The sequence below is a fragment of the Serinus canaria genome, chromosome 7, assembly GCF_022539315.1.
Source record: "Serinus canaria isolate serCan28SL12 chromosome 7, serCan2020, whole genome shotgun sequence".
Lineage (NCBI taxonomy): Eukaryota > Metazoa > Chordata > Aves > Passeriformes > Fringillidae > Serinus > Serinus canaria.
In genome coordinates, this window is record NC_066321.1 from 10,894,613 (window position 1) to 10,918,403 (window position 23,791).

The following is a 23,791-nucleotide window of genomic DNA, read 5'->3' on the forward strand; positions in this document are numbered from 1 at the left end:
ATTGATGACTGTAGCTTAAAGCAAAATTGGGGAAGTAAACATCTATGTAAAATATTTTGTTTCTAACTGTCTCAGTGACCAGGTCAGGACTCATTTTGGTATGTCAAGGTTTTTGCACATCTCCCTACTAACGAATTGATGTGCTCTGCCAAACTTGTAATTTGCAATTGAGCGTGAGCCCTGTATGAGCCCTTTTAAAGAAAAAAAATAAATATTTGAGGACTGATGGTAAATGGTAGTGTGAAATATCACACGGCAGAGCATCACAGTAATGAGTAACTTACATATTTACATTATGTGTCTAAGAAAATACACATATGGACAAACACAGACATTTTTGCACAAGATAAAGATCACTTCTGTTCCTGAACTGGCCTCTGAACTACAAAAATATAGTACAAGGGACAGTTCCAATACAGCAATAGAAATTAGAGAAGAAAAACTCTTATTGTACTATACTGTCACATCTTTCCCAATTTTTTTTTTATCAAGTCACATTATAAATAACTTTAATTATGCAGTTTCACCACTTCCCTGAGAAGACTTGATACTAGTATCAGGAACTGACCTGGCTCTACCTTCCTTACTCACTTCTTGCAGTCACTGTTGAAATATCCTAACAGGCAGCAACAAAGAAAACCATGTAAGGCTATAAATGCTGGAATTACAATATACCTGAGCAAACTGGGTATGAAAAAACTGAGATTACACTGGAAAAAGGTTCTAGTGACTGATGATAATACCATACAGTTAAGATGGGAAAGCAATTCCATTTACAGTCGGCTTTATTTTTCTTTTTCTCCTTGTACAAGTTGAAACTTTGCATGCATGGTCACAGTCACATCAGGTACTGGATTTGTTAAGCTATTTAAAAGCTGTGTGTTACATAAGTGGTTTTTCTAGGTAAAAAATCCAGACATTTAGTGTTCCTACCACTGTCTAATGCCTGGACTTAGGAGAATTTTAAATGAAAGAAAATCTCATTAGTTTCTGTTCTCAGAGGGGGGAAAAATGGCAACACTGGAAAGAGAACTACTTACTCAAAAATTACTTTTGATATAATGGATTTAAAACCCACAATACTAAAATAAGTTCAGTTCTAAGATATGTTAAGTGAACTTTTTCTGGGAAGGCTAAGACTGGAGAAGTTGGATCAGAATTTTAACTGATTCACAGTGTGGAAAAAGCATTTTCACCTTTTCTTTGGCAGACAACACAGTGAGGAGCAGGGCTGCCAACCCCAGGGTGTTGCTCTGACTCTCTAAACACAATGACCCCAGCCCAACTGGAAAATTCAATTCCTTTTCATCTTAGAAGGAAGTAGAGCTCATTTCAAGAGCCCTGAGAAGAGGAGGTTCTGGTGCAGGTTTTGTTCATGAAACTTCTACCATGCTTTTCCACTCGCTGCCATGAGAATCGACCACTTAAGTCACTTTTCAAACTTCTCTGCAAATACAACACAAATTAACTGCAATTCAGTTCTGCTGCTGTTGGGCAAAGTGTGAGGAGCAATAAAGTCACGGAGAGTGCTTATTCTGCAGAAGACAGGGCTACAGTGTGGCACTTCCTATGGAAAAGGTTAGTACATGAACTGCTGATCCTAACAATTAAAGCAAAAAGCAATTCTGGATAAAGAAGTTGATGTTTTATAGAAATGGATGGCTAATATTTCTTTCACATGCCTGACAATTTCATTCACTGAAACAAGTGGATTGTTCAGCTCTTACTAATTTGGAAGACAAATAGGTTTATGTAGTGATTAGCTCATTGTGGGAGCTCCTGGAAGCAAATGAAAGAGACCCTTCCACTGGAGGACTTCAGAGAACTTTTCAAGTGCTATTGAATTTATTGTGACTATATGGCAACAAAGCAAGCAAATACCTCCTACTCTAGAGTGTCTGTACTGACGTGTACTGAGTGTCTGTCCTGATGCAAACTGCTTGCCCAGAAAAAGGCACATGAAAAGCCATGGACTTATCCACATTATATATTAGGAGACTGATTATACCTCAGAGGGAAACAACATTAGTTTTGTCAATAACCACTTCTGATTCTTCACAATCAAGCTACTAGAAGTAGACAGAGCTTTTCCTTTAAATTCACAAAAATAAATATAACAAAAGAACCTCCAAGTAAGAGGAACTTTTTCAGGCACATTTAGGGCAAAGAAAATTAGGGAGGTCAAATTCATGCTTTGCTGCAATTCACTGCTACATTGTATGGCAAATGCAAATGATGTTTTGTTTGTACCCTAAAGAGAGAACACCAAGGCTCTATGTCTGGAAAAAGACTGGAAAGAAAAATATCTCTGGGTAAAGCAATGAATTCATCTATTAAAAATAACATTCTATAGATGAATTTCATGGAAATGCACTTCGTTTCGATATTTTCATTAAATGATATATATTTATACTACAAAAGCTTTCTGCCTTCTGGATATTCACAGATTGAGGCCATTAGCATTTTTTTAGCTTGTTTTTGATGCATGGACCATTGATATGTGGAATAATTTAAAGCTGTTTTTTCCCCCATCAGTAAGAAATATTATTAAAAGCAGAAAGCCTGAGTCATTGTTTGGTACATTATCTCCAGAAATAGAATAAAAAAGAAAAGAGAAAAACTTAGAAATGCACATTTAGTCATTTTCATCATGAATTAGGCTCATGCTTTACCCCTCAGCATAGTCAGTCAGACCATCATGGGAGTGGACTTAGAAGGGACCACAGCATCTCCATCCCAGGCATCCCAGCCTCATGGCTCTAATGGTCTAAAAGCTAGTGAGTTTTGGGATTAAAGTCAAAGGACTGGAAAACCAGAGTTACTCCAAAACTTATTACTGAGAGCCCGCTGAGAGAGACAAGTATTTGTAAGGAGAGGAAGCAGCAATCTCAGGCAAAGAGCCTGAGGTGTCCATCACACATCCTGACAGAGGAAAGGGATGAGGTGGGTGTACAGGGAGACCCCTGGCACTGTGGTGACAAATTCCCTTGTGTCCTCACACTGTGTTATTGTGCAGCCATCACACCTGTCACACACCTGTGGGGGGTGGTTCTTCACTTTATCCAGGTTTGAAAGGTAAGGGCACATAAAGTCAAAGCTGAGGGGCTTTTGTATTAAGTTCTGTTTTCTTGTTCTTCTTTTAAAACTAACCAACTCCACAAACCCATTAGTAAAAGAAGAAATATTTAAAGCAACACTAATAGAGGACATGCTCATCAAATACGAACAGACCCAAAGTACACAACATTGTAAACATGAAGTAGGCAATTACATTATGGGCTAATGAGGCAAAACATACTGAAAAAAATTATCAGGGAAGTGCACCAGGATTGGCTGCTATTTGAGCTGCTGTGGGAGAAAGCTGATTAGGATTACTTAATACAAAAGAGGTCCTAAGTAGGATTTTTTAGTAAAAGAGTAGGAGTGTACAGGAGATGTAGCAAATTAAGGAATGGGATAAACAAGACCTATTTAAATATTCCTGAATAATTTTTCTTAAGCGAGTGAAAGAGCAAGAGGGTGTTTTGATTATATTGCAGCAACTTCAATATAAATTCAATTAATATGAATTCTTTAAGGACAAAAATTAGCCACCATAATATGACTCACAAACTAAGGCAAAGAGCTCAGTATGATTAAAAAATTAAAAGCATTCTACAGTTAAGGATACCACCTGCCATTATATGAGATAAAGCTAAATATTCCACAGAGAATATAAATTCTCTTTCCTTCCAGAACAGACTTGTACTAACTGAGACCTTGTAGAAGTGCTGCCCACTAAATACTGCTGCAATACCAAGCCCTTTCTGAGATTATTTTAATGTACTCCAAGAATTTATAGAGGGTCTGTAAATTGCTAATTCAGCAGGCACGCTGGTTGCAGGTGGATGACACCCACAGTACCATGGCCAAAGTCCAGGACAGGAGCAAAAGAAAAAGAGCATTTATGACCAGAGCTGTCAAGTCATCTCCTTTTTCCACTGGGGCTGATCCAGCTGAAGAAGAAGCCAATTTGGCTGCCCCCCAAGCTGATCAGGAGGTGCATCACAGGACATGTGGCCCGAGCAGTGGCAGGCGGGACCACTGGGCAGCCAGAGGGACACTAAATCACCCCCCACTACCATCAACAAATAAGCAAAGCTGGAAAAAAATCATAACCACTTAAGAATACAGGACCTCTAATCTAAAACAAATGCTTTGGAACAGAGGTTAAACAATAAACCCTGTGTACAAGATGAAGCCGGTGGAAGTAATAAAAACACAACAAACTGTTACATTACAGAGGCATAAAAAATAAATATCCCCCATGTGAACCTCCTGATGAATGACCTGTTTCCTTTTTTCCCCACTTTCCTATTTTTCTGATGCCATGGATTAACCCAGCTCAGCCTTCCCCCAGCACTGCAGCACAAATCAGCACCAAAAGCACCAGGCAAGTGCTCAATTTTATTGTTTTTCCCCCTCTGCTTGCTGAGCTAGAGCACACAAACAGGTATGTTTATTAGACCCTCACTTTAGATTAAATCCTTTTTTCATTTCTCTTCCCCAGTGAGTTAGGGAGCACAAAACACCCAGCACACTCTGTCTTTATTCCTTACAGGCTGATTTGTCTACCTTCCTCTCCTAACAGGCTCTTCTCATTCCCTAGAACACTTTAATTCTTTTTCTCCACAGATGCTCCAATTTGGATTGTTTGGGGGTTTTTGAGCACAGGAGTGTGTTCATTATTACCAGAGAATTTCAGAATCCTAGTATGTCTTTCCTTTACTGAAATAACCTCTTCTGAGATGCCCCTTTGCATTTTCCATGCATAAGAATGGTGGCTTATGGCAGCCTTAGGATCAGAAAAGACAAATAATTAGATGATCCCATTCATTCTTTAGGGCTTTAAGCAACAGAAAAGGGGAAAATGTGGAATCATTAAAGGGTCAGTCTAACAAGAGTAAAATACAAACTAGGTTGCAGCTAGCCAATAGAACCAAAAGGTACCAAAGATGTGCTAAGAGTGAATCTCCAAATTTAGTAAAGAGTTCACTACAATATATGTAAAAGAGAAATATTCAAAATCCTAAGAACTGTTGATATTGACAAAAAGACCCATTTACAGGATCTACCAGCTATTGGGGTGTCTCCTATAAATGTGTAAACAACCACTCTGTTTCCACTGTAATCCTCTGTGCTATTTTGCTGGATTCCCAACAAACACTTTAAAGGTACTTACTGCCAAGGAGCATGCTCTCACTGCCATGATTCAAGGTCCTCAATAACTGCTTCTCATTTGTGAAATCTAATGTGAAGGACAAACACTACCAGCCCACAGCGTAAGTTCTAATAAATTGCTTAATTAATGTGTTCAATACAAATGACAAATTATGTTACATCCTTTACTTCCATGCCTTTAATTATCCTGCCTTTCAAAACATTTTAAGAAGTCTTACATCACACAATCAGTCTTAAAAGCCAAAGTTTTATGGCTGTGGGCTGATTTCTTAATTTTCTTTCCTTCTTTTACACATTTCAGCTCATACAGCTTTTTGCCTAGATTTAAGACATAAGATGTATGTAAATCTATTCCTAAACACAGAATACAAGGTAAATATGAAGTGTTATGTGGAGGAGAAAAAACAACTTTGATTTAGTCTATAAAAAAATGGCCTCTGAGTAATGTTAATGTTCAAGATAAAATAATCAAATCCAAAAAGAGTCCAGTGAAAATATTTACTCAGTGACAAGCAAGTGTCAGAAAGGAAAGGACTGGACAAAATGCAGGTAAAAAAACATTAGTGATGTTCTGGTAACCTCCAGGGAAGGGAAGAAGATTCGGGAAAGGTACAATTTGGTAACATCTTTTTTTCCTTGAAGCACATGGTACTTAAGAAAAATTACTCTTAACATCCTTGTATGATACACTCATTAACCTCACAGATTACTGGGCTGGGAGGGAAACAGGTAAAAGCATATATGTACATGAGAGGGACTTATTAGTCCATTTAAAGGATGGATCCTCCATCTGACATGCAAGTTCACACTTTAACATTTTCACCATGTACTCCCACTTTGCCTGCCCTGAATTTATGCAGTTCTGGCATGGATTTCCAGTACAATTTTAGGTCACACACTAGCAGAGAACAAAAATTCACCATAGAAAATTCGCAGCTGCTTCAAGAGACACAATGAAATGTGCAACTTGAATTTTTCCTCATATGCATAGGCATCAAATGTACTGAAAAGAGAGGTTAAGGTCCGTGTTTAAAACATTACTTGGAGGACTGGGCATGGTCTTAGTCTGATATTACATACTACAACCAAAAGAGTAAGTATGGACTAGAAAGGGGATTAAGAATACACTAGGATATTACAGGTCTGTTTGAGGTAAAGCAGCCAGGATTAATGCCAGTCTTAACAGTGATTTCCTTATGTCCATGACTGCTCTGATAGGTGGTGGGCTTTAGTAGCTCTCCTTTACCTTAATCACAAGAGCTTAGGGAGCAGAGACTGCTACAAAGTACAAAACCCCCAGTCTAAGCCCTACAAACGTCATGAACATCTTATAATTTTATGTATATTAACTCAGACAGCATTTTCCCATGGAAATCTTCAGCATATTCCCACAGATTACTCTCAGACTGAAGGAACACATTACAAAACACACAAAAGCATTTAAAGAAATTCCAGTTACACTGGCTTCCAATTAGCTTGCATGTGATCTTGTCCCTCTGACAGGCTCTGTAACATTCAAATTGTTGTATTAAGACATAGACACATTCAGAATGAGTGCATAATTTGGTGCTCAGCCAGTTGTGGCTAATGCATCACTCAAAAATGCTCATCTCAAAAAGAAAAATAAATATTTGGTATCACACTTCAAAGAATGGATGAAAACTGGCCTTAAGCCTTAACCCACAAAACAATGGAAGTTCCATGGTATAGCATCACACAGTCTGTACAATTATTTACAAAGTCTCAAGAAACTTCACTGAAAACTATTCATTTGCTTCCCACAAATGAATAGTTGGCCTTAATTAATTCTTGGTAGATTTTTTAATCTTTTTAAACTTTGTAAAAGATCAAGCTACTTCCCCATGAAGATCTACAATTCTGGCAAATTTCTTTTTTGGGAGTAGGATAAGTAGGCAAATTTATCAGTTTCAGCTGGAGATGATACATATTTTCACAGCATGAATATATGAAACTATTAACCTTTTCCATCAGTATTCTGTTCATACTCTTTTTTCCCCCATATAGTTTTCAATAAATTTTAACATCACATTTTATACATTTCACCCATCAGACTCTATAGAGTCCAAAGCCTTTCTCTGTTCCTTGAATGTCTCTCCTTAGCTATGTATTTCATTGTTTTCCTAGGCCTGCTTCCTGCAGCTACCCTGGAAAATTTTATTTAAAGTTGGAAACTCTCCTTTCCACTCCCAAATGATACCTCACATCCAAATCTCATCTGGGAGTTTTCATCTTCTCAGGTATTTATAGTCTTCATCCTTGTTTTGGTAAAGCCTAGGGCAGCACATGTCTTCTGGCATACATCATAAATGAAAAGCTACATAAAACACCACATGCATGGCAGAATTCAAACTGACGAGAATTCAAGGGGAAAAAAACCCAGCCCACATAAAACATTTTATTTGTAAGACCTTTCCTTAGTGTTTACATATTATGCAAGCATAACTAGCAAAGAACCAGTGCTGCTGCTTTCAAAGTAGCAGGAAAGAGTAGTAATGCCTCCAAACTCCCACCTCCTTCACACTAAGAGGCAAAGAAAGTTAAGTGAACAAGTGATCCATGTTCCCTGGCTCTACAAAACAAGCAGTGCTACTATACTTAGTGATGATTCCTAGATTCAGGATATTCTAATGGAATAATTAAATTGTTTGGTTTGTGGGATTTTTAGGAAGGAATATGTTTCTATCACAGATTCATAAAGGGCATGTGTACAGCAGAAAATCACTTCACTGCAGAAAAAGTACAAGGCTACTTTGAAACATGGACTGGAAGAGACTACATGAAAAAAGCCATTTTGCACAAATTCATCTGCCTCACGGCATGATCCCATACATCCACTATGAGAAAATGAACTAATTATTTAACATTTGCATACAAATTACTTATTTTTGGGGTTGAGGCATGGCTCCCTGTGTGATCTTGGGCCAGTTTCTGAACCTCGCTAAATCTCTAGTTCCTTATTTGCAAAGCAGATTAATATTAGTTATGCAGTATGGCGTGAGATTAAATTAACTCAAGCTTGTAAAGGGTTTTCTGATCTTCAGATACTATGGAGAAGAAGGACTAGAAAAATCCATTTAAGAAGCAAAGAAGCATGTAAACCCATGGCCACACAACAAACATTTGGTGTATCAGCTTGATACAAAAAATTGGTACTAACATTTCTTTGCAGTAGCAGCAAAAATCATATTAGCAGAAAGAATAAAATATGTGTATTAAAAATAATTAATTCACTTACTTTTTCCTAATTTCTGGGTCTGAAACTGGAACACATCTCAGGCCAGCTCCCAATACCATGAGGGATGATGTTAGTAACACTGTTACCCTCAGACCTAAGATGAAAAAATAACAGGATTTTACAAGTTAAATCAGTAATGTTGCAAAAGAAACATTGCTTTTATAGATTTTTATAGGTTTTTTTTATTTTATATATTTACATGCAGTCTCACAGGAATAATACATGTTTCTTTCAAATCATAAGCACTTTGCTGCTGGTATAAATTCCAGACACATTTTGAAATCCTGAGTTATTTTCTACACTTACACTCCAGAATTACAAAACCTTATTCTTGGCAAAGTAACGCACAGGAGTGTATCCAAAATCTTTACAGACATTCTTGAAAGTGAAAAGTAATAATAAAAGTATCATCAAAATGTACAGTATTCCCATTGGAATTGAAGGCACTGGGGAACACGCTCTACTGTGTTATCTGAAATCTGGGCAGACGCAAAGAAAAATCTGGACTTGTTCATTCTTCTCCAACCACTTAACGAGCACAGACACAGCACTGTTATTGTTTTCTTTCATAATGCAGATATGCATTTCATCCCAAAGAAACAACCATTTATTCAGGGGAAAAAAGTGCAAGTATTTTTTTGCAGTCCTTGCAATTAGAGCAGATTTTTGCTGCTCTCAGCTCCAATTGTCAGAGGTTGTAAATATCGTACATTAGAAAAAAGCCACAATTGACTGATTCTTTGAATATGTTTTTCCCTCGTGCAATTTTCAACTGCGAAGTGCTTAGATTAGAAACAACCTTATCTTCATGCTGCAATTCCTTTTGCCAGCAATTTGTTTGATGCTGTTAAGGTGTTTCCATCAGCAGCAGAGAACAGTGACAGCTGAGGGGCTTAAGCTCCAAAATCTTGCAAAACACCAAAATCATAAATACTCACAATTAAAATCCACAGAAAGAGTCTGCATCTGTGAAGTTGTAAATTTTGAAACAATTTCACAGTAATAAATAGAAAATAAAAGGCTTCCATGTTCTTAGTAGAATATAATAAAAATTATTAATGATGACAAACATGCAATACCTCTAACATTTAGGTAAAACTAGTAATTATCCAAAATACAGATGGTAAATGAACCTGTCGTATCATAAGTCACCTATCAAACAAACTGCTTTGATTCTTTCTAAAGCTGCTTATCTTCAGAGGAATGTTCCCCCTCTTAGTGACTCCTGTAATCAGTGCAATTCAAGCAATAGTTGCATTAAATATTTTGTCTCCAGGTATTTTACTAAAATGTGATTTTACTGGGTGAGATATAATTTTGCTCATATTGTGACAGTTCTTAATGAACCTCATTCATGGGTATTGGTGGTGGACACTGCACTAACCAAACCTAAGGTTAGCTTCTCTATCAACCAGCATAGCCCAAGACAACCCAAAGAAAAATAAGTTAGTAAGTTAAGTTGCAGGTTTTCTGAAATGGAAGTGAGACTTCCTTTGGTAAGGCCCAGTTGATAACGCAAGGAATGCCAGCTGCAGTGATGTGACTCCAAAGGACACTTCACATCCCTGATGCCCTGAAGAATTATCATCAACCAAAAACATTTCTTTCCTGGTAGGATTTCCCAATACCTCCCCCAGCTTAGTTGCTTGGCTGTGCTCAACCAGCAAATGCTGCTGATAAACTGGTTTTTCAAGTGTCTTCAGAGAGCCCTAAATAAATTCCCATTTAATATAGCTGTTCAAAACCTTCATGTTCCTGTGTTTGCCAGGCCACCATGAGTCTTCATGCGACATTTAACTCCACACTGCCATACTGCCTGTGCTGTGCTGGGGCAATTATGCATATCTGCATTGCATACATGCTGCTTCTGCCTTTTCTTCTTGGAAATTAATCTTTGTTAGCACTGCTTTTGTATATAATGAAAATTTGTATGCAGCAAGGATTGAAATTTTATTGATGGAAAATTGAAATACAAATCTTTTATCTGAAAAACCTGAAGTTTTCCATTAGGAAATGCTATCAGATTTTTCAGGGAAGCTCTAGTAATGTACACACCACCTTATTTTCCATTTAAACTAGGCTCTTCTTGAAGTACATTTCACAAAACATGGTGCAATCTGCCTTTCAAGAGACAGAAGGACAATGACAGCATGGAGGGTGCTGCTCATGGGGCCCTGCTTGAAGTGCAAGCCAGGGGCAAGCCCAGGACACAGCTGTAAATGAGAAACAGAAATTTAAATTTAAATCACCACAAGACATAAAATGAGTGTTTCCATATTAAAAACTCCTACTTAATTTCCAATTTTTAAGAAAAAATCCCTACACCAAAATATATACAAACCAAGAAAGTTTTAAACTAAATCTGCACAAAATTTTCCTTAAAAAAAACCCAATAAGCAATTTGGTAAAAAAAATAATTAGAATCTGAAGTTTGCCTCCAGCTTTAAATTCAGGCCTACCTTTAATGTCAACTTCATATGTCAGATAATTTTAAAGTAAAATTATCTGTTAAAGCTTTACAATCATGTATGTCTGATCTCTTTATTCTTTGAAGTCCTAATCTTGAATACTATTTACTGTAAGGTATTCCTTTAAAATGTTTTGATTACCCAGATTATTCTTTGTCCTTTTTTACTGTTTCCACCTTAACATGTGGAAAAAAAATGCCCTCCTGCAAATTCCTTTGGTTAATGCTGTATGTTGAAAATGATGACACCAAAGTGAACAAAAGATTGTCAGACAAGCGGCATATTAGACATTTTCTTTGCTAATTACACAATATAGTTTTACTCTCTAAGCACTTCACCCTGTTATTTTGCTTTACATTTTAACTCTTTTTCATCTTTGTCAGAAACCAGTCTTTTTATTTATTTCAGTATTTTTGTTTTGAATGCTGCAGTTGTAGCTACATTGAATTTGACAGCTTGTATTACTCTAAAAGGTGCACCCCAGAGTGCTTAAGATAGCAACCATGCATCATGGGGACCATAAACCAAAGCAACCAACCAAGCTTGAAAAACAGCCTGTGAACCTTGCAGAAAATTATGTCTCTAGTTTAAAAGATCTAAGTAATTCACTCAACCAAGAGATTTTGTGTAGATGTAATTAACTTCATTAATTCTACCCTGTAAATGCAAGTAGAAATTGGAGGGAGGGAGGAGAGTACAACTTCTTAAAATCCATCATTCAGTTTCTATTTCTTTCTATCAGAGGTTTCTGACACATGGCTGGAAGGCAAAGAAATTCCTTTAAACAAGATTTTCTGCCAATGTGGGAAGTTTTGTGTTCTATACACCTTGTCTCCTTAGCTGCTCCTTCCCATCCTCTTCTTAGAGGAGGTTTCTGGGCCCCACAGGTGGCAGTGGCTCTTGAGCAAACTATGGCCTTGTTCAGAACAGCCGAACTTCACTGACAGCAACCGAAAAGTCCAAGCTAGCAGCAGAAATTGAGTCAGTAATAAAAAGGATGTTTTAATTATCATTTATGAGTGCAACAGTCGATATTGTTCAACTGTTTAACCCTCCTGTGGCTCATAACACCATCTGCTTTATGACTTCAGCAGTCAATGCTGCATTTGCTGTTTTATATTTCTTTTTAAAACAACTGTCTCCAAACTCTGGCCACTATTACAGACTTACCAAACTCTCAAGACACAACCCCCCATCACCCACAGCCCAACACAGAGCAGAAGCAGAACCCCACCATGCCGGAATGTGGGGGCAGCAGCTGCCAGTGGCACCCAGCTGCTCTTCAGCTCCCTCACAGCAACATCAAGCAAGAGCATCCAGGATGTGGGTGCTCATCCCCCACAACTCCTCCAGCATGCATTACTTTCAAGATGCTTTTCAAAGTATATGAAAAGAAAATGCATTCCCCCACACGCCACATTACTGACTTGTAACCCAACGAGTGAATTATTATGCCCAGTTTAATAAGAAACTTAACAAATGATGCTGTTGTCCTCATTCCAACAATTTATACATTAGTTTGTGATTCACCAGGAGAAGGTGATTAAATTGTTCCTGAGCATCCCCCACCTGAGCCCAGCACAGCAGCTCCCTCAGTTCCCCACTACTGCTACAAGCTGCAAGCAGCCTCTTCTAGCTCAGAGCATCACACACATGGCACACATTGTTTGAGTTTGGTTTCCCCCCTACAATGAAGCATTCATCCTAGGAGAAATCCCAGCTGGATGGGCAGAACAGACAAGTTTTCACCTTTCTCTTTTTTTTAGTAGAAGATTAGCCAGAGGAAAGGCTGCTGGATTCAGGCCTTCCCCTGGCATGGCAGCAGCGATTTCCCTAACACAGCTCACATACCTGCTCTTAGATGCAGTAACATTTGAGGGCTTTCCTAGCTTCCCCTGCAGATACTAATATGAGTTCTTACAAATACCAAGTACAGCAAGGCTCTGAGTAGAAACATGTGACATCAGGCTCCTGCACTTTTTCAGTTTTTAAAGACCAGGCTGAAAGCGCAAATTGTTCCTCCTGACACTGAACTGAGAGCATTTGCTTGACTTCCCCATCATTTGGACTAAAACATATCTAGCTAAGAGAAAACAGAATGTAAAAGTCTGTCTTGGTCCACACACATCAGGAAATTTAAAACTCACAAACTGCATTAGCTGTTTCAACAATTCACTGTTAAATTGTGCTTTTCCTCCCAATTTAAAGCAAATTCAAAGTTCTTGTTTTGCCCTTCTTTACAAAACAAACCACAGGTCCTGGACGTTTCCTTCTATGAAATTAATCTATAAAAACCAACTTTTACATTTAGGTTCAGTAAATAAAGTATTGAGCTCCAAGTCTTCCACAATTTTTCTCTGGACTTGGAATTGTTTTTATGTCTTGTTTAAAAACCCTCCTTATTGCTCAAGCATTATTTTTAAATGGGTTTCTTTGCTGGATGCCAGTTCTCTGTTTCATATAATGGGTCTGTTTTTGTCCCTTTTTAAGATATCCCTACACATTTAGCTATAATTTTGAAAACGCTTAATTAAACAACTCTCTTTATCAGGGAATCCTGAAAGCACTGCACACACATGCCATCCTCCAGAAATCTTTGGATTTTTAATGTAATTCTAGCAAAATTATACTAATAGCTGCAACATTTACTCTCATAACATCAATTATCTTTGCCATGATTAAAATACCAAAAAAAAAAAGCTTTCTACTAAACACAGTGAATAAACTTGCATTGTGCCTGCTCTTTGCCAAATTGACTAGAGCCATTTAAAGAGGATAAGTGGCAATCCTCGTTCAGAAGAGGCATCCTTGCATCAAGCAATACAATTTTCAAAAGAAAAGAACCTTTTCATTGATGTAAAAATACTTCATAGCTGAGATGTGGTCCCAGTCTTTCTGCTAACACATGGAATAAACTTGAAAAGTCAGTATATTGGGCCTGCCTCAGATTCCACAAAGGCACTTGATTGCAGAGTGGCATAAATTGTGTTTGGAAACTCAATGGAAAATAAATACATTCTCAAGAATAGCATCAATAAAAACTGGGAACCAAATACAAACACTGAATGCAAGAGAGAACAACTACCAGGTTGTATGTAGCTAATCCAAAATTACAGAGATATCATTAGTGCTATTAATTGCTGCTTCTACCATTAGGTGCTATTAAGCACAACCTAGACCTCCCTTTCTCCCCAAGTACTTAATGCTGATGCTTCTGTTATTGCCCCATTTCAAACCTCTGTTTGTAAAATAATCTTAAGCCAAGTGCTTCCATTCATTTCCCTGGCTTTATGTGGCACTGTCAAGACAGCATCCCAATCTCAACTGGAAAGATTTAGGACCTGAGTACTTTTTTTTTCTAATTGAAAATGAAGCTAACTCAATTTAAACATTCTGCAAGACAGGTGACAGCATCCTCCTGGCATCAAAATATAAGAACCGAGCTCTATCACACAGAACCTATCTGAAATAAATCAAACCCAGAGCTACATTTCAACCCTCAGTCTTGTCTAGGGCACAAGATCTTTTCCTGTACTAATCCACAATACAGTCCAGTTCCACCTTTCAGTGGAGGACTGCAGGGCAGATTCCACCTGACACTGCTCCAATTTCTGTCTGACATAAACAGCTGGCAGACTGGGATACTCAAATGAAATATGTACTAGAAATTTCTTGAAATGTAGGCGTAGGAGGTAATGGTCTTCAGAGGGGCAATTTCTCTTTATAGTATCTTACAGCTGTTGCAACAGAATCTGTCAGCAATTGCTGCCCAGTTAACAGCAAGGCTATCAGCAGGAGCTTGACATTTCTATATAAATTGATTTACTTGCGAAATTTAAATCTGAGAAAGCAAACTCAGTACACGAACACAACAAGGTCAAGTAAAACAGTTCCTGTGATTTGGACAAACTTTCTCATCAGGGTCAAAATTTCAGTAGAGCCAACATCCCAGAAGTGTCATCACCACTGATGGGGGGAACCCACAGGGAAGTCCCTGCCAAATCAGGAAGACAGGGGTAACAACAGCCAGATCTGACCCAAAGACAAAGTAATCTCTCCTGCTCCCACTTGTTGGACCGACATAGCAAGGCTGTGTGCAAACTGAAAGCATGAGGCCAATACAAATGCTTTCTTTTTTCCAGTGTACCCCTCAGATGAGGAACATGCACTCTGCATAAACATCATCATGTGCATCCTTGTAAGGAGGATATCCCTCCCAAATTCTGAGGTTAGTTAAGAATTTTGTAAAAAAACACAATATAGCTCAGAGCCTCAAAGCACAAAATTTAGCCTGTCAGGTGTTTCACAGAGACACATGAGGGAGGTAACTGAACACATATAACCACTAAAACAGATATGGAAGCTGACAGAACATAATTGTGAGAAACAAAACTAAACAGAATGCAATTGAGAGTTATTACAGCAATGACACAACCACTCTGCAATTCCTGAGCTGCTGCATCTTTTTTTATGCACACCTCAATTGTAAGGAAACCAAGACACTTAAGTACACACTCTAAATGCATGACTTGCTTTTGGTTTGTATTGTAAATACTGTTTTTAACTTATTTTTATTCTTCTCCACACACATCTCCCCAACATTCATTAAAGCATGTTAAAGTCCTTATTTTTCTGTTTGCTCTAGATACAAGAACTTGACTGCACCTGTTAGAAAGAACAACAAGCTAAAAGAACCACGTCAAGAGGCTGCAGGGCGCTTTTATCTCATTTGCATGGATGAAGCCAAGCCCACATGAACAGTGGACCTATACTGTTTTTAACATTATCCCAGAATATTAGGTAAGCACATAATTAATCTCCAAAAATATGTCAAGGAAAGTATCACTTAATTCTCCTGCTCTCTACTCCTCTACATTTAGTAATTACAGACTTAATGATGCAAATTCTTTACAGAGTAGCCTCCACTACCAGACATTTAACCATGGTTGGTGACACTCTACACATGTAAATACAAAGCAGTATTTCAGAGTTTGTGCAGTGATTTAAAAGTCTGGTACTGTAAATAAAAAAGTCTTGGTTTTAAGAACTGAACAGGCTTAATCTAAGCTTTCAGACATACAAAAAGATAGCTTACAAGTAATGAAGCTTCCTTCCACATGGCAGTGAAGGATTTTGAAGCATCCTAACAGTTTAACATCAACAATGGGAAAAAAGGCAAAATATGTAAATTAGAAATCCGCATTGCAAGTTTATACAAGTGCTGTAAATTCTATTCAGCAATCCAGAGCCTGACATTTTGCCTGAACAGATAAACAAAGTGCTGAGCTGAATGGTATTTGCCTGAAGATCAAAATGACGATTTTAGAATCAGTTTTAGACCTTCTATTAGAATATCTTCTATTCTTTAATAACACGTTTCTTGGTTTCAAAGGAGACCAATTATTTTAGCCAATTATTGTTATTACACATTTTACTGCAGAAAGCATCCCTTTTATCTGCAATTAATCCAAGTGCAATGAACCTCTCCTAATGCTTGCAGAGCATCACTGAGAGAAGAGAGCACAGGCCTGGGGCAGCAGGACCTGCATCTCCCAACATGCCATATGAAATTGGGCAGGCCAATTCCCTTCTGCTACCCCCTGCCCTCTGTCTTGTTTATTCAGGCTATGAACACAGGGAAACAGGAGCCAGTCTCACCATGAGTATTAGAAAGTCTGTTAAATCAGGTTTTATCTTCACCTGAGGTGAGTGCAGTGCTGGGATACAACAAAAAAGAGCTATTTAAGTACTTCCTAAATCTGTGATATTAACATACGTTTGTTTGAATTGTTCTTTCTTCTCTCACCACAGGCAGCTGCTTTCTAGTCTCAACACCAGTATCTAATAAAACATGAAAATTCAGGCGAATCATTGAATCCATCTTTGCTTTTTGATAAAATTAAATCTACATAATGGTACGTGCTAGTGTGTACATAGAGAGAGGTGCAGAGCAATTAACAAAAATGGCTAAACCTCCTCCTTAACTCTGAAGCTAAAGAAAGGATGTCACTAACAAGCTGACAGAAAGTGCACAACAAGAAGCCTTCGCTCGAACTCTCCTGAATGAACACCAACAACTTAAGCACTTACAGCACCACACAAGGGGAGCGAAGCACTTTCTTCTCTCTTTCCACTCCTTTCAAGGACTCCCAAATGCACAGCAGGCTCAGTTACCACACCACTAACTACAGAGCCTTACCTGTGGCAACAGAGAGCAAAAGCAATCCCTCTTACACGTACCTTCCAGGGAAGGTGTTCTGTTGTTACCTTGATAGTACTTACACCACTCAATGGTGCATGAAACTCTTCTTTTTAAGAGGTACAGAGGCATTTTGCTTTGCCTCAACAAGAGTATCAAGAAGCAACTGTGCAGCAAGGATGGGCAGCTCCATTAAATACTGCCTAGTGCATCTGCTAAGTGCAAGGTTTCTTCCTTTTATTTCCCTGCTGTGAGAGGGGGAAATAAAGAGCTGCAAGAGCTTCACTAATGTAATATCCATGCAGGTCTTGTGACTTATAGGAAAGGTCACTGAAGTGAGCTTTCACATTTTCTCTGTGTGAACAGTTTCAGTGTTACTTGAACATTAAAATACATCAGGCACTACTCAGGGTACATAGTTCATTCTAAAAGACATCTTTCGCAGCACTATAAGGAGTCCTAAACCCATCATATTTTTTAAGGGTCCTGATCAATTCTTTAGGTTCATGTGATTAATTAAATTTATAACACCACCACCTTTCTCAAGTATTTTAAAGGGATGGCTCTCATCAACAAATAAAGAAGCAAAACAAAAAAGTTTCTAACTGGCTGTACTTGATGTCCTATGTACCAGAAAAACACCAGCATTCATTCTTTGCAAAAAGCAGAAGACCTCTCACTTTCGAAACACATCACTCCCTCTGGCTGAGTCACAGATCTCCAGCTCTGAAAACAGGAAAAATCTAAAAAACCCTCTCTACTAAAAATCTGCATGAGAAAGCTTAATTTACAGCTTTTGAGGAAGTTGGAGCATTGATCACAAGCTCCTGCAGCACAATTATAGCTACAGCACAGCTACAGAGCTACAATAGCACATGCATGCAAGAAGCATTAAAAAACCAAAGTTATGGCAGGAAGTGATGGAACAGCTCTGAATGTCACCACTAGGAGAAAGGCAAGGCAAGCCACAATCTCCCTGGTGCTGGGAATATATGATTTATAATATATAATCATATCATCATAACTACAAAACTTCTTAAAGAATTTTTTATCATGTCTTTGGTCTGCTCAGTTAAGGCAATACCACACTGTCAGTGGAAGAATTCAAATAGTCTCAAAGAAAATTTGTAAAATAATGAAACAGCTGCCAAAACATATTTCTTCAATTTACTTCTGCTCTTTTCAGCACTGACCATGGTTTTGGGAGCTTGGGTGTTTTTAAACAAATATTTCATATAAACTAATTATTTTTATTTGACAATGTCAGACTAGAAATTTTCACAACAGGGGAGATTATTTCAGGAGCTGTGTTATGTATGCACTGTTTGTAAGTCTGAAAAGGTAAGCAAATACCCCTGTTTCACATGGCTCCTTTCCCACAAGCAAGGCATTTCTTACAAGAAAAAAAAACCACAGGTGAAAAATCAGCAATGCAGAAAATATTCAAACTTTATTAATGAGAAATGAACCTCATTTTTGTGTTTGCTTCAGACTCGTTTTTCACACCTAAAATGTAACACAAAATGAACTCCTAAAAACAACATCTGCTGAAAATAATGAATGAAAATTATTTTGCTTATGCAGTTGTGTAATGATTCTACTAGAATTCAGAAATCAGTAAAGTTCAGTAAGTTCAGCAGTACCAAGTGAAAATTGTCTTTCTTTGTTCATACTTAGTTTCTTCTGATAGAAAAAACATTATAATATGTTAATTCTTTGAAGAAAAGCCTGAGTTTTCTTTAAAGGAAATAGATTCAGCTTTTGCAGAACAAGAGCTGATCTACTCTTTTTCTCTTTAATAGAATTCTAAACTAATAGCTTGGGATTATAAATACAGTATAAACATACAGCTAGCAAAATGAATGCAATACAACTTTCCTAAGTACTTGACTACTTCCATAATAAAAACCAATGAGAAAGCCCAGGGGACTTTGATAATAGAGAAATTATTGTTGTCATTCACATTAGAAGTTAGTACCAACTACCTTTATGCAGCATGGATGCCACACTATTAAAAACTCCCAGAAAAAAAGGAGACTGGCAAAAATTCAATGTTTTTAAAATGCAGCAAGGCAGCGCAAAACAAAACAGTATTTTAGCACTTTTTGTCCCATTCCACAAGGCTTTCCAGAAGGAGAGAGATACCAGCCAGAGGGGCTACATCCTCTTTTGCATCCCACTGGTGCCTCCATCACGAGGCCAGACCTCAGTCACCACCAAAGCCACACCAGAAGGAAGAGCTGCCCTCCTTTGCGTCAGCAGTGCCCGGAGAGTCCTGCAGGCAGCCACAGCAGGAGCTGCAGCCCACCACACCTCAGGGGAGGCATGGCTGAAGGAAGGGCCAATTCACCCTTTGTCTAACAGACAGTGCCAGACAGAGTTCAGAGGTTTGGCTGTGAAGAGCCAAACCACCAGGATCTTGCTGGAGATAAAAAAAGGCAAAAAGGTCAATTATGTCCCAAGAGATTCCCAGCTCTTGGTTTTAAAAGTGCCTCTCAAGACAGTCCACAGAAGCCATGCTGCTGACCTACACTGCTGTGCAGGCATCTGCCCTCTCCCCATTTGCTGCACTCCCATTTCCTACTGCCCCTCAAAGTATCAATTTCCCTGAGCTTCCAACTCAACGTGTTCCTCCACCTTTCCCATTCCCAGCACTTCTTGCCCTCTGGCTCCAGGTCTTATTTCTGCATCTCATACTTCATACCTCAAATCTCATGCCTCCCATACTTCACCCACCACCTTGCTCCACACTCTCCCCTTCTATCCCTCTTCTCATCCATCCACAAGCTTTTCTCACTCCTTTGAGCTTCTTGCATCCAACATCTCCTACTCCTCAAGAACCAAGAGGAGTGGAGAACAGAGGAAAATAGGAGGACAAGATGGGCATACCACAAGACAGGTGAGGTACGAAGTAGAGAAGAAGCAGTCAGATTAGAAAGAACTTGGGTCAAGAGAAGGTTATGAGGAGTAGTAAAAACATGTGAGCATACAATCAGTACACAGCTGCCCTGGTATTACTACCCCTGCAGTAAATTTCTAAAACCTTCTGTTGACAAAATATCTTCCTGTGTGTGTCCTGACCCAGTTCAGGGATACTTCAGTGCTTTAACTCTGCCTGTGTTAGCAGCTGCACAAGAAAAGCAAGGAATCATATTTTACACTGGTAAATTATTTCCCTATTCATCAATTTCCCAATTTCAAGTGGCATACAGAATGACAGAACTGTTAGAGCTGAAAGGGGCCTCTGGAGATCCTCTAGTCCAGCCCCTCTGCCAAGGCTCAGGGTGACCCAGAGCAGGTTACACAGGAATGCATCCAGATGGATTCTGAGTGTCTCCAGTGAGGAGACATGACTCCACAACCTCCCTGGGCAGCATGTTCCAGTGCTCTGCCTCTCACAACATAAACTTCTTCCTCAGGCTGAGGTGGAACTCCTTGTGTTTCAGTTTATGGCCATCACCCCATGCTCACTGTGCTTGTATGTGCAGTGCACCAAAGCCCAAGAGCATTATCCCCAGATAACATGGCCATTACAATTGTCACATGAGCTATATGCAAACAGAATTATTTTACTTTCCACCATGGAAAAGTTCTTTCAAATCAAGCATGCAGCTTCCTGATATACCTCACCATGTGGTGTTTAAACAGCTGTCCCAGTACCCCTACTCAGCAGCAAAGACCCATGTGAGGAGTGCAAAAGAGGACCTAGCTCCTCTGCTGGAGCTAGTTCTTTCTATACATTCTCTCTTTATGCTGCTCTCCTATGCACAGCAGCTGCTGTATGGAAGCTGCTGTATGGAAGCTGCTAGGTCTTTCTGTTGGGTGGAACCCCACCCAACAGAAAGACCTAGCTCCAGTAGAGGACATCTATCTACAGCCAGATGCTTTTCAACTCAACCTGGCCCAGCAGGAGGTATGGGAAGCACTACTAAGAATCAAGCTAGCATTGCTATGATGAACCAAAGCAGAATCAAGTTAATACAATTCAAAAGCTCGTAATTAAAGCACTCTGTGTTGCTAATCACTGTGTATCAAGTGGTCTTTTGCAGCATGCCTGACTCCAAGGAGGGTGGGCCAATCAATTCTCTAATGAGTCTCACTTCTGGAAGCACTTGCACAAACATTCTGTGAACAATTATATAGCCACAGTAAATAAAATTCAGCAACAAAAGCCAAGTTTGGTTCAGTCTTCCTTTTTCTTCTCTTCTGATGATACAGAGGAAAAGTATGCCTATACAAATATGCACACCAGCACTCATCAAAATAAATTTTGTAAAACCAAGCTGATCAAATACCTGCTCTAGTGGGACCTACCTATATTCAGCTCTCTAATTGCTTCTTTCATCTCTACACATGAAAAGCAACACTTCATCTCATTTCTTCCAAGATTTGTTAGCATAGGAAAATTAATCCCTTTCACAGGATTTGATAGGCGTGGATCAGTATCACTTAAAAGATAATGAAATATGGACCATTAATAGCATGCAGTAGCTGTCTGCAGGATGAGAGAGACTGACTGCAGTAAAGAAGGTATTTTCCTTCTTACTTCTTTTGTATTTGGTTCAAGTGCATCAACCACTTGCATTTTCACCAAAAACATGCAGCTTTCACTTCTTGACTCAAGGCATTCTCCCCTGACTCCTTTCTTAGCTGAAGCCCAAAGTTCACATTTAACTTTCATTCAATTCCAAAGAGCTTCTTGCTGCTCTTGCTGGTGTTAAAACCTTTGCCATTTGTAAGAGACATAAAGGTCATAATAGCCTGAACAGTTTTAAGGACTTTGCCCACTATGGCAAACTGTATAAAGAAGCAACTGCTCATCTGTGACCGCCAAGCTCCCCATCCTACCCCTTCCCCTTGAATACGACTCCGTGATTTCCTGGGAATTTGGACACTAAATTATGCCACCTGATGGAAACTTGAGATAAGATAATGCTGGTATTATTTTCCAATTATCTCAGATTAGGAAGAAAAAGCCAAGCAAGGGGAGCACTGGTAATAAACACAAAGAATCTACACTGAAAGCCAACACAGAAACTGGGCTGAAAGTTCTGACTGGGTCCAGCAGGTGGAGGCCATAGCCCACCCATTTAAGTTGGGAAGCCCAGCAACTCAAAAGAGAAAGACTGAACATGGGACTAATTAATATTGGAATAGAGGGCATCATTTAACCAATAGAATAAAAGAACTGTGTAGCCAAATGAGCACTGATTCCTTTGTTTGCTAAGATGTATAAACGGTGAAAGTCTGGAGTGACCTCAGGACCCCCACCACTGAGAAGACAAGAAGAGGACCAATGGGATGTTGTCTGGATCGGTGGGTAGGGATACCTTTCTACTTAATCTGTCACTCCCTTTCTCCCTCTCTTTTTCTTATTCCCATCTCTCTTTACCTCACATTTATGTTAAATAAAATCCGTACTATGGACTTGGACATATGGTCTCATTTGCACCTTAATTCAGGCAGAGGCATCTCTCTAATAATCATAATTACTGGATCCTAACACCATAAATACTAAGTAGAATCAGCTGTCTATTATGAGACTACTCTCTAATGTCTGCATCACACTTGCCTTTCTTACTTGCTCTCTCGCCATTCTACTCACATTTCTGAATCTCCAAGTTTTCCCATGGGTATTTCTTGTAGGCTGTACTAAACTGCCAAAGCCAGAATGCCTAAAAACTTCTACTGTGGAAGCATGTAAATCCTTTTGGCTTGATGCCACTAAATTGAAGTCTTACAGCCTTAGGCCAAGTCTTATCCCAGATGTTTTTAGCTGAGGCTCACACTTGAACTCAGCACATGAATTATCAAATTAGTTACTTTGAAATACTGGGCACTCATCTTGCAGTCATGAATCTGATGTAAGAAAAGTCTGTTTCTGAGATCATGACAAAAAGGAGATGAAAATGCATTTCTTTGCCAAAGGTGAAAATTCTCTGACTTTCAAAGTTCACAAGTCACCTCTTTTGTCCTTCTGTTAAGCATCTGTGTCATGACAGAACTATGAATACTTCCATCAAAAACTCCCACTTTCTTCTGAGTGCCACCATGGAAATTACTTCACATAATCCATCTATATTAACAATGGAACCTATCAGCAACTACACTTGCAGTAATTCTTCTCAGTTATTAGTAACATGCTCCAATTTATACTTACATTGTCCAAAACCCTAAATGACAGCAAAGGACTCTGAAATGCCAAGCATAATGGAAACATTTTAGAAAATCTTCCCCACCTGTTGGATTCACTTGGCCATTCATGCTTTCACCAACTTCTAGAATGGCAACCTGCTTTCTCTCTGTACCCACTTTCACATCTCTCAAAATAAACCCAAAGGCATTTCACAAACACCTCCTAGACTAAAATCTCAGGAGAAAACAAGTTCACTTGGTGTCACCTTCCTTTTTTCCAAGTGACCTTATGTGAGGTAGAGGTATCCAAAGGTCCCCTGAAAGCAAAACCAGTGTAAGCATGCAGCACCAAGTGACAACCCAGGAACTCCAAACATCAAAGCTGCCATGCACAGTTCTGTTTATACATCATGTGCAGTTTATTTTATAGAGTACAGTTATTAAGAACATTTTTTGTATTAGTAAGGTCTGATTTTGTACTTGTACTCAATATTCATGACAATTTTGTCAGAC

The 23,791-nt window shown here is 38.7% G+C and overlaps 1 protein-coding gene across 1 annotated transcript in view; it reads right to left on the reverse strand.

The window, feature by feature from the left end:
* SLC49A4 (solute carrier family 49 member 4) overlaps positions 1 to 23,791 on the reverse strand; it is a 70,659-nt gene that overhangs the window by 41,885 nt on the left and 4,983 nt on the right. Inside the window, exon 2 of the mRNA XM_009087837.4 lies at positions 8,477 to 8,570. Within this exon, the coding sequence (XP_009086085.2) occupies positions 8,477 to 8,570 (94 nt within the window). The remainder of the gene's footprint in view (positions 1 to 8,476; positions 8,571 to 23,791) is intronic.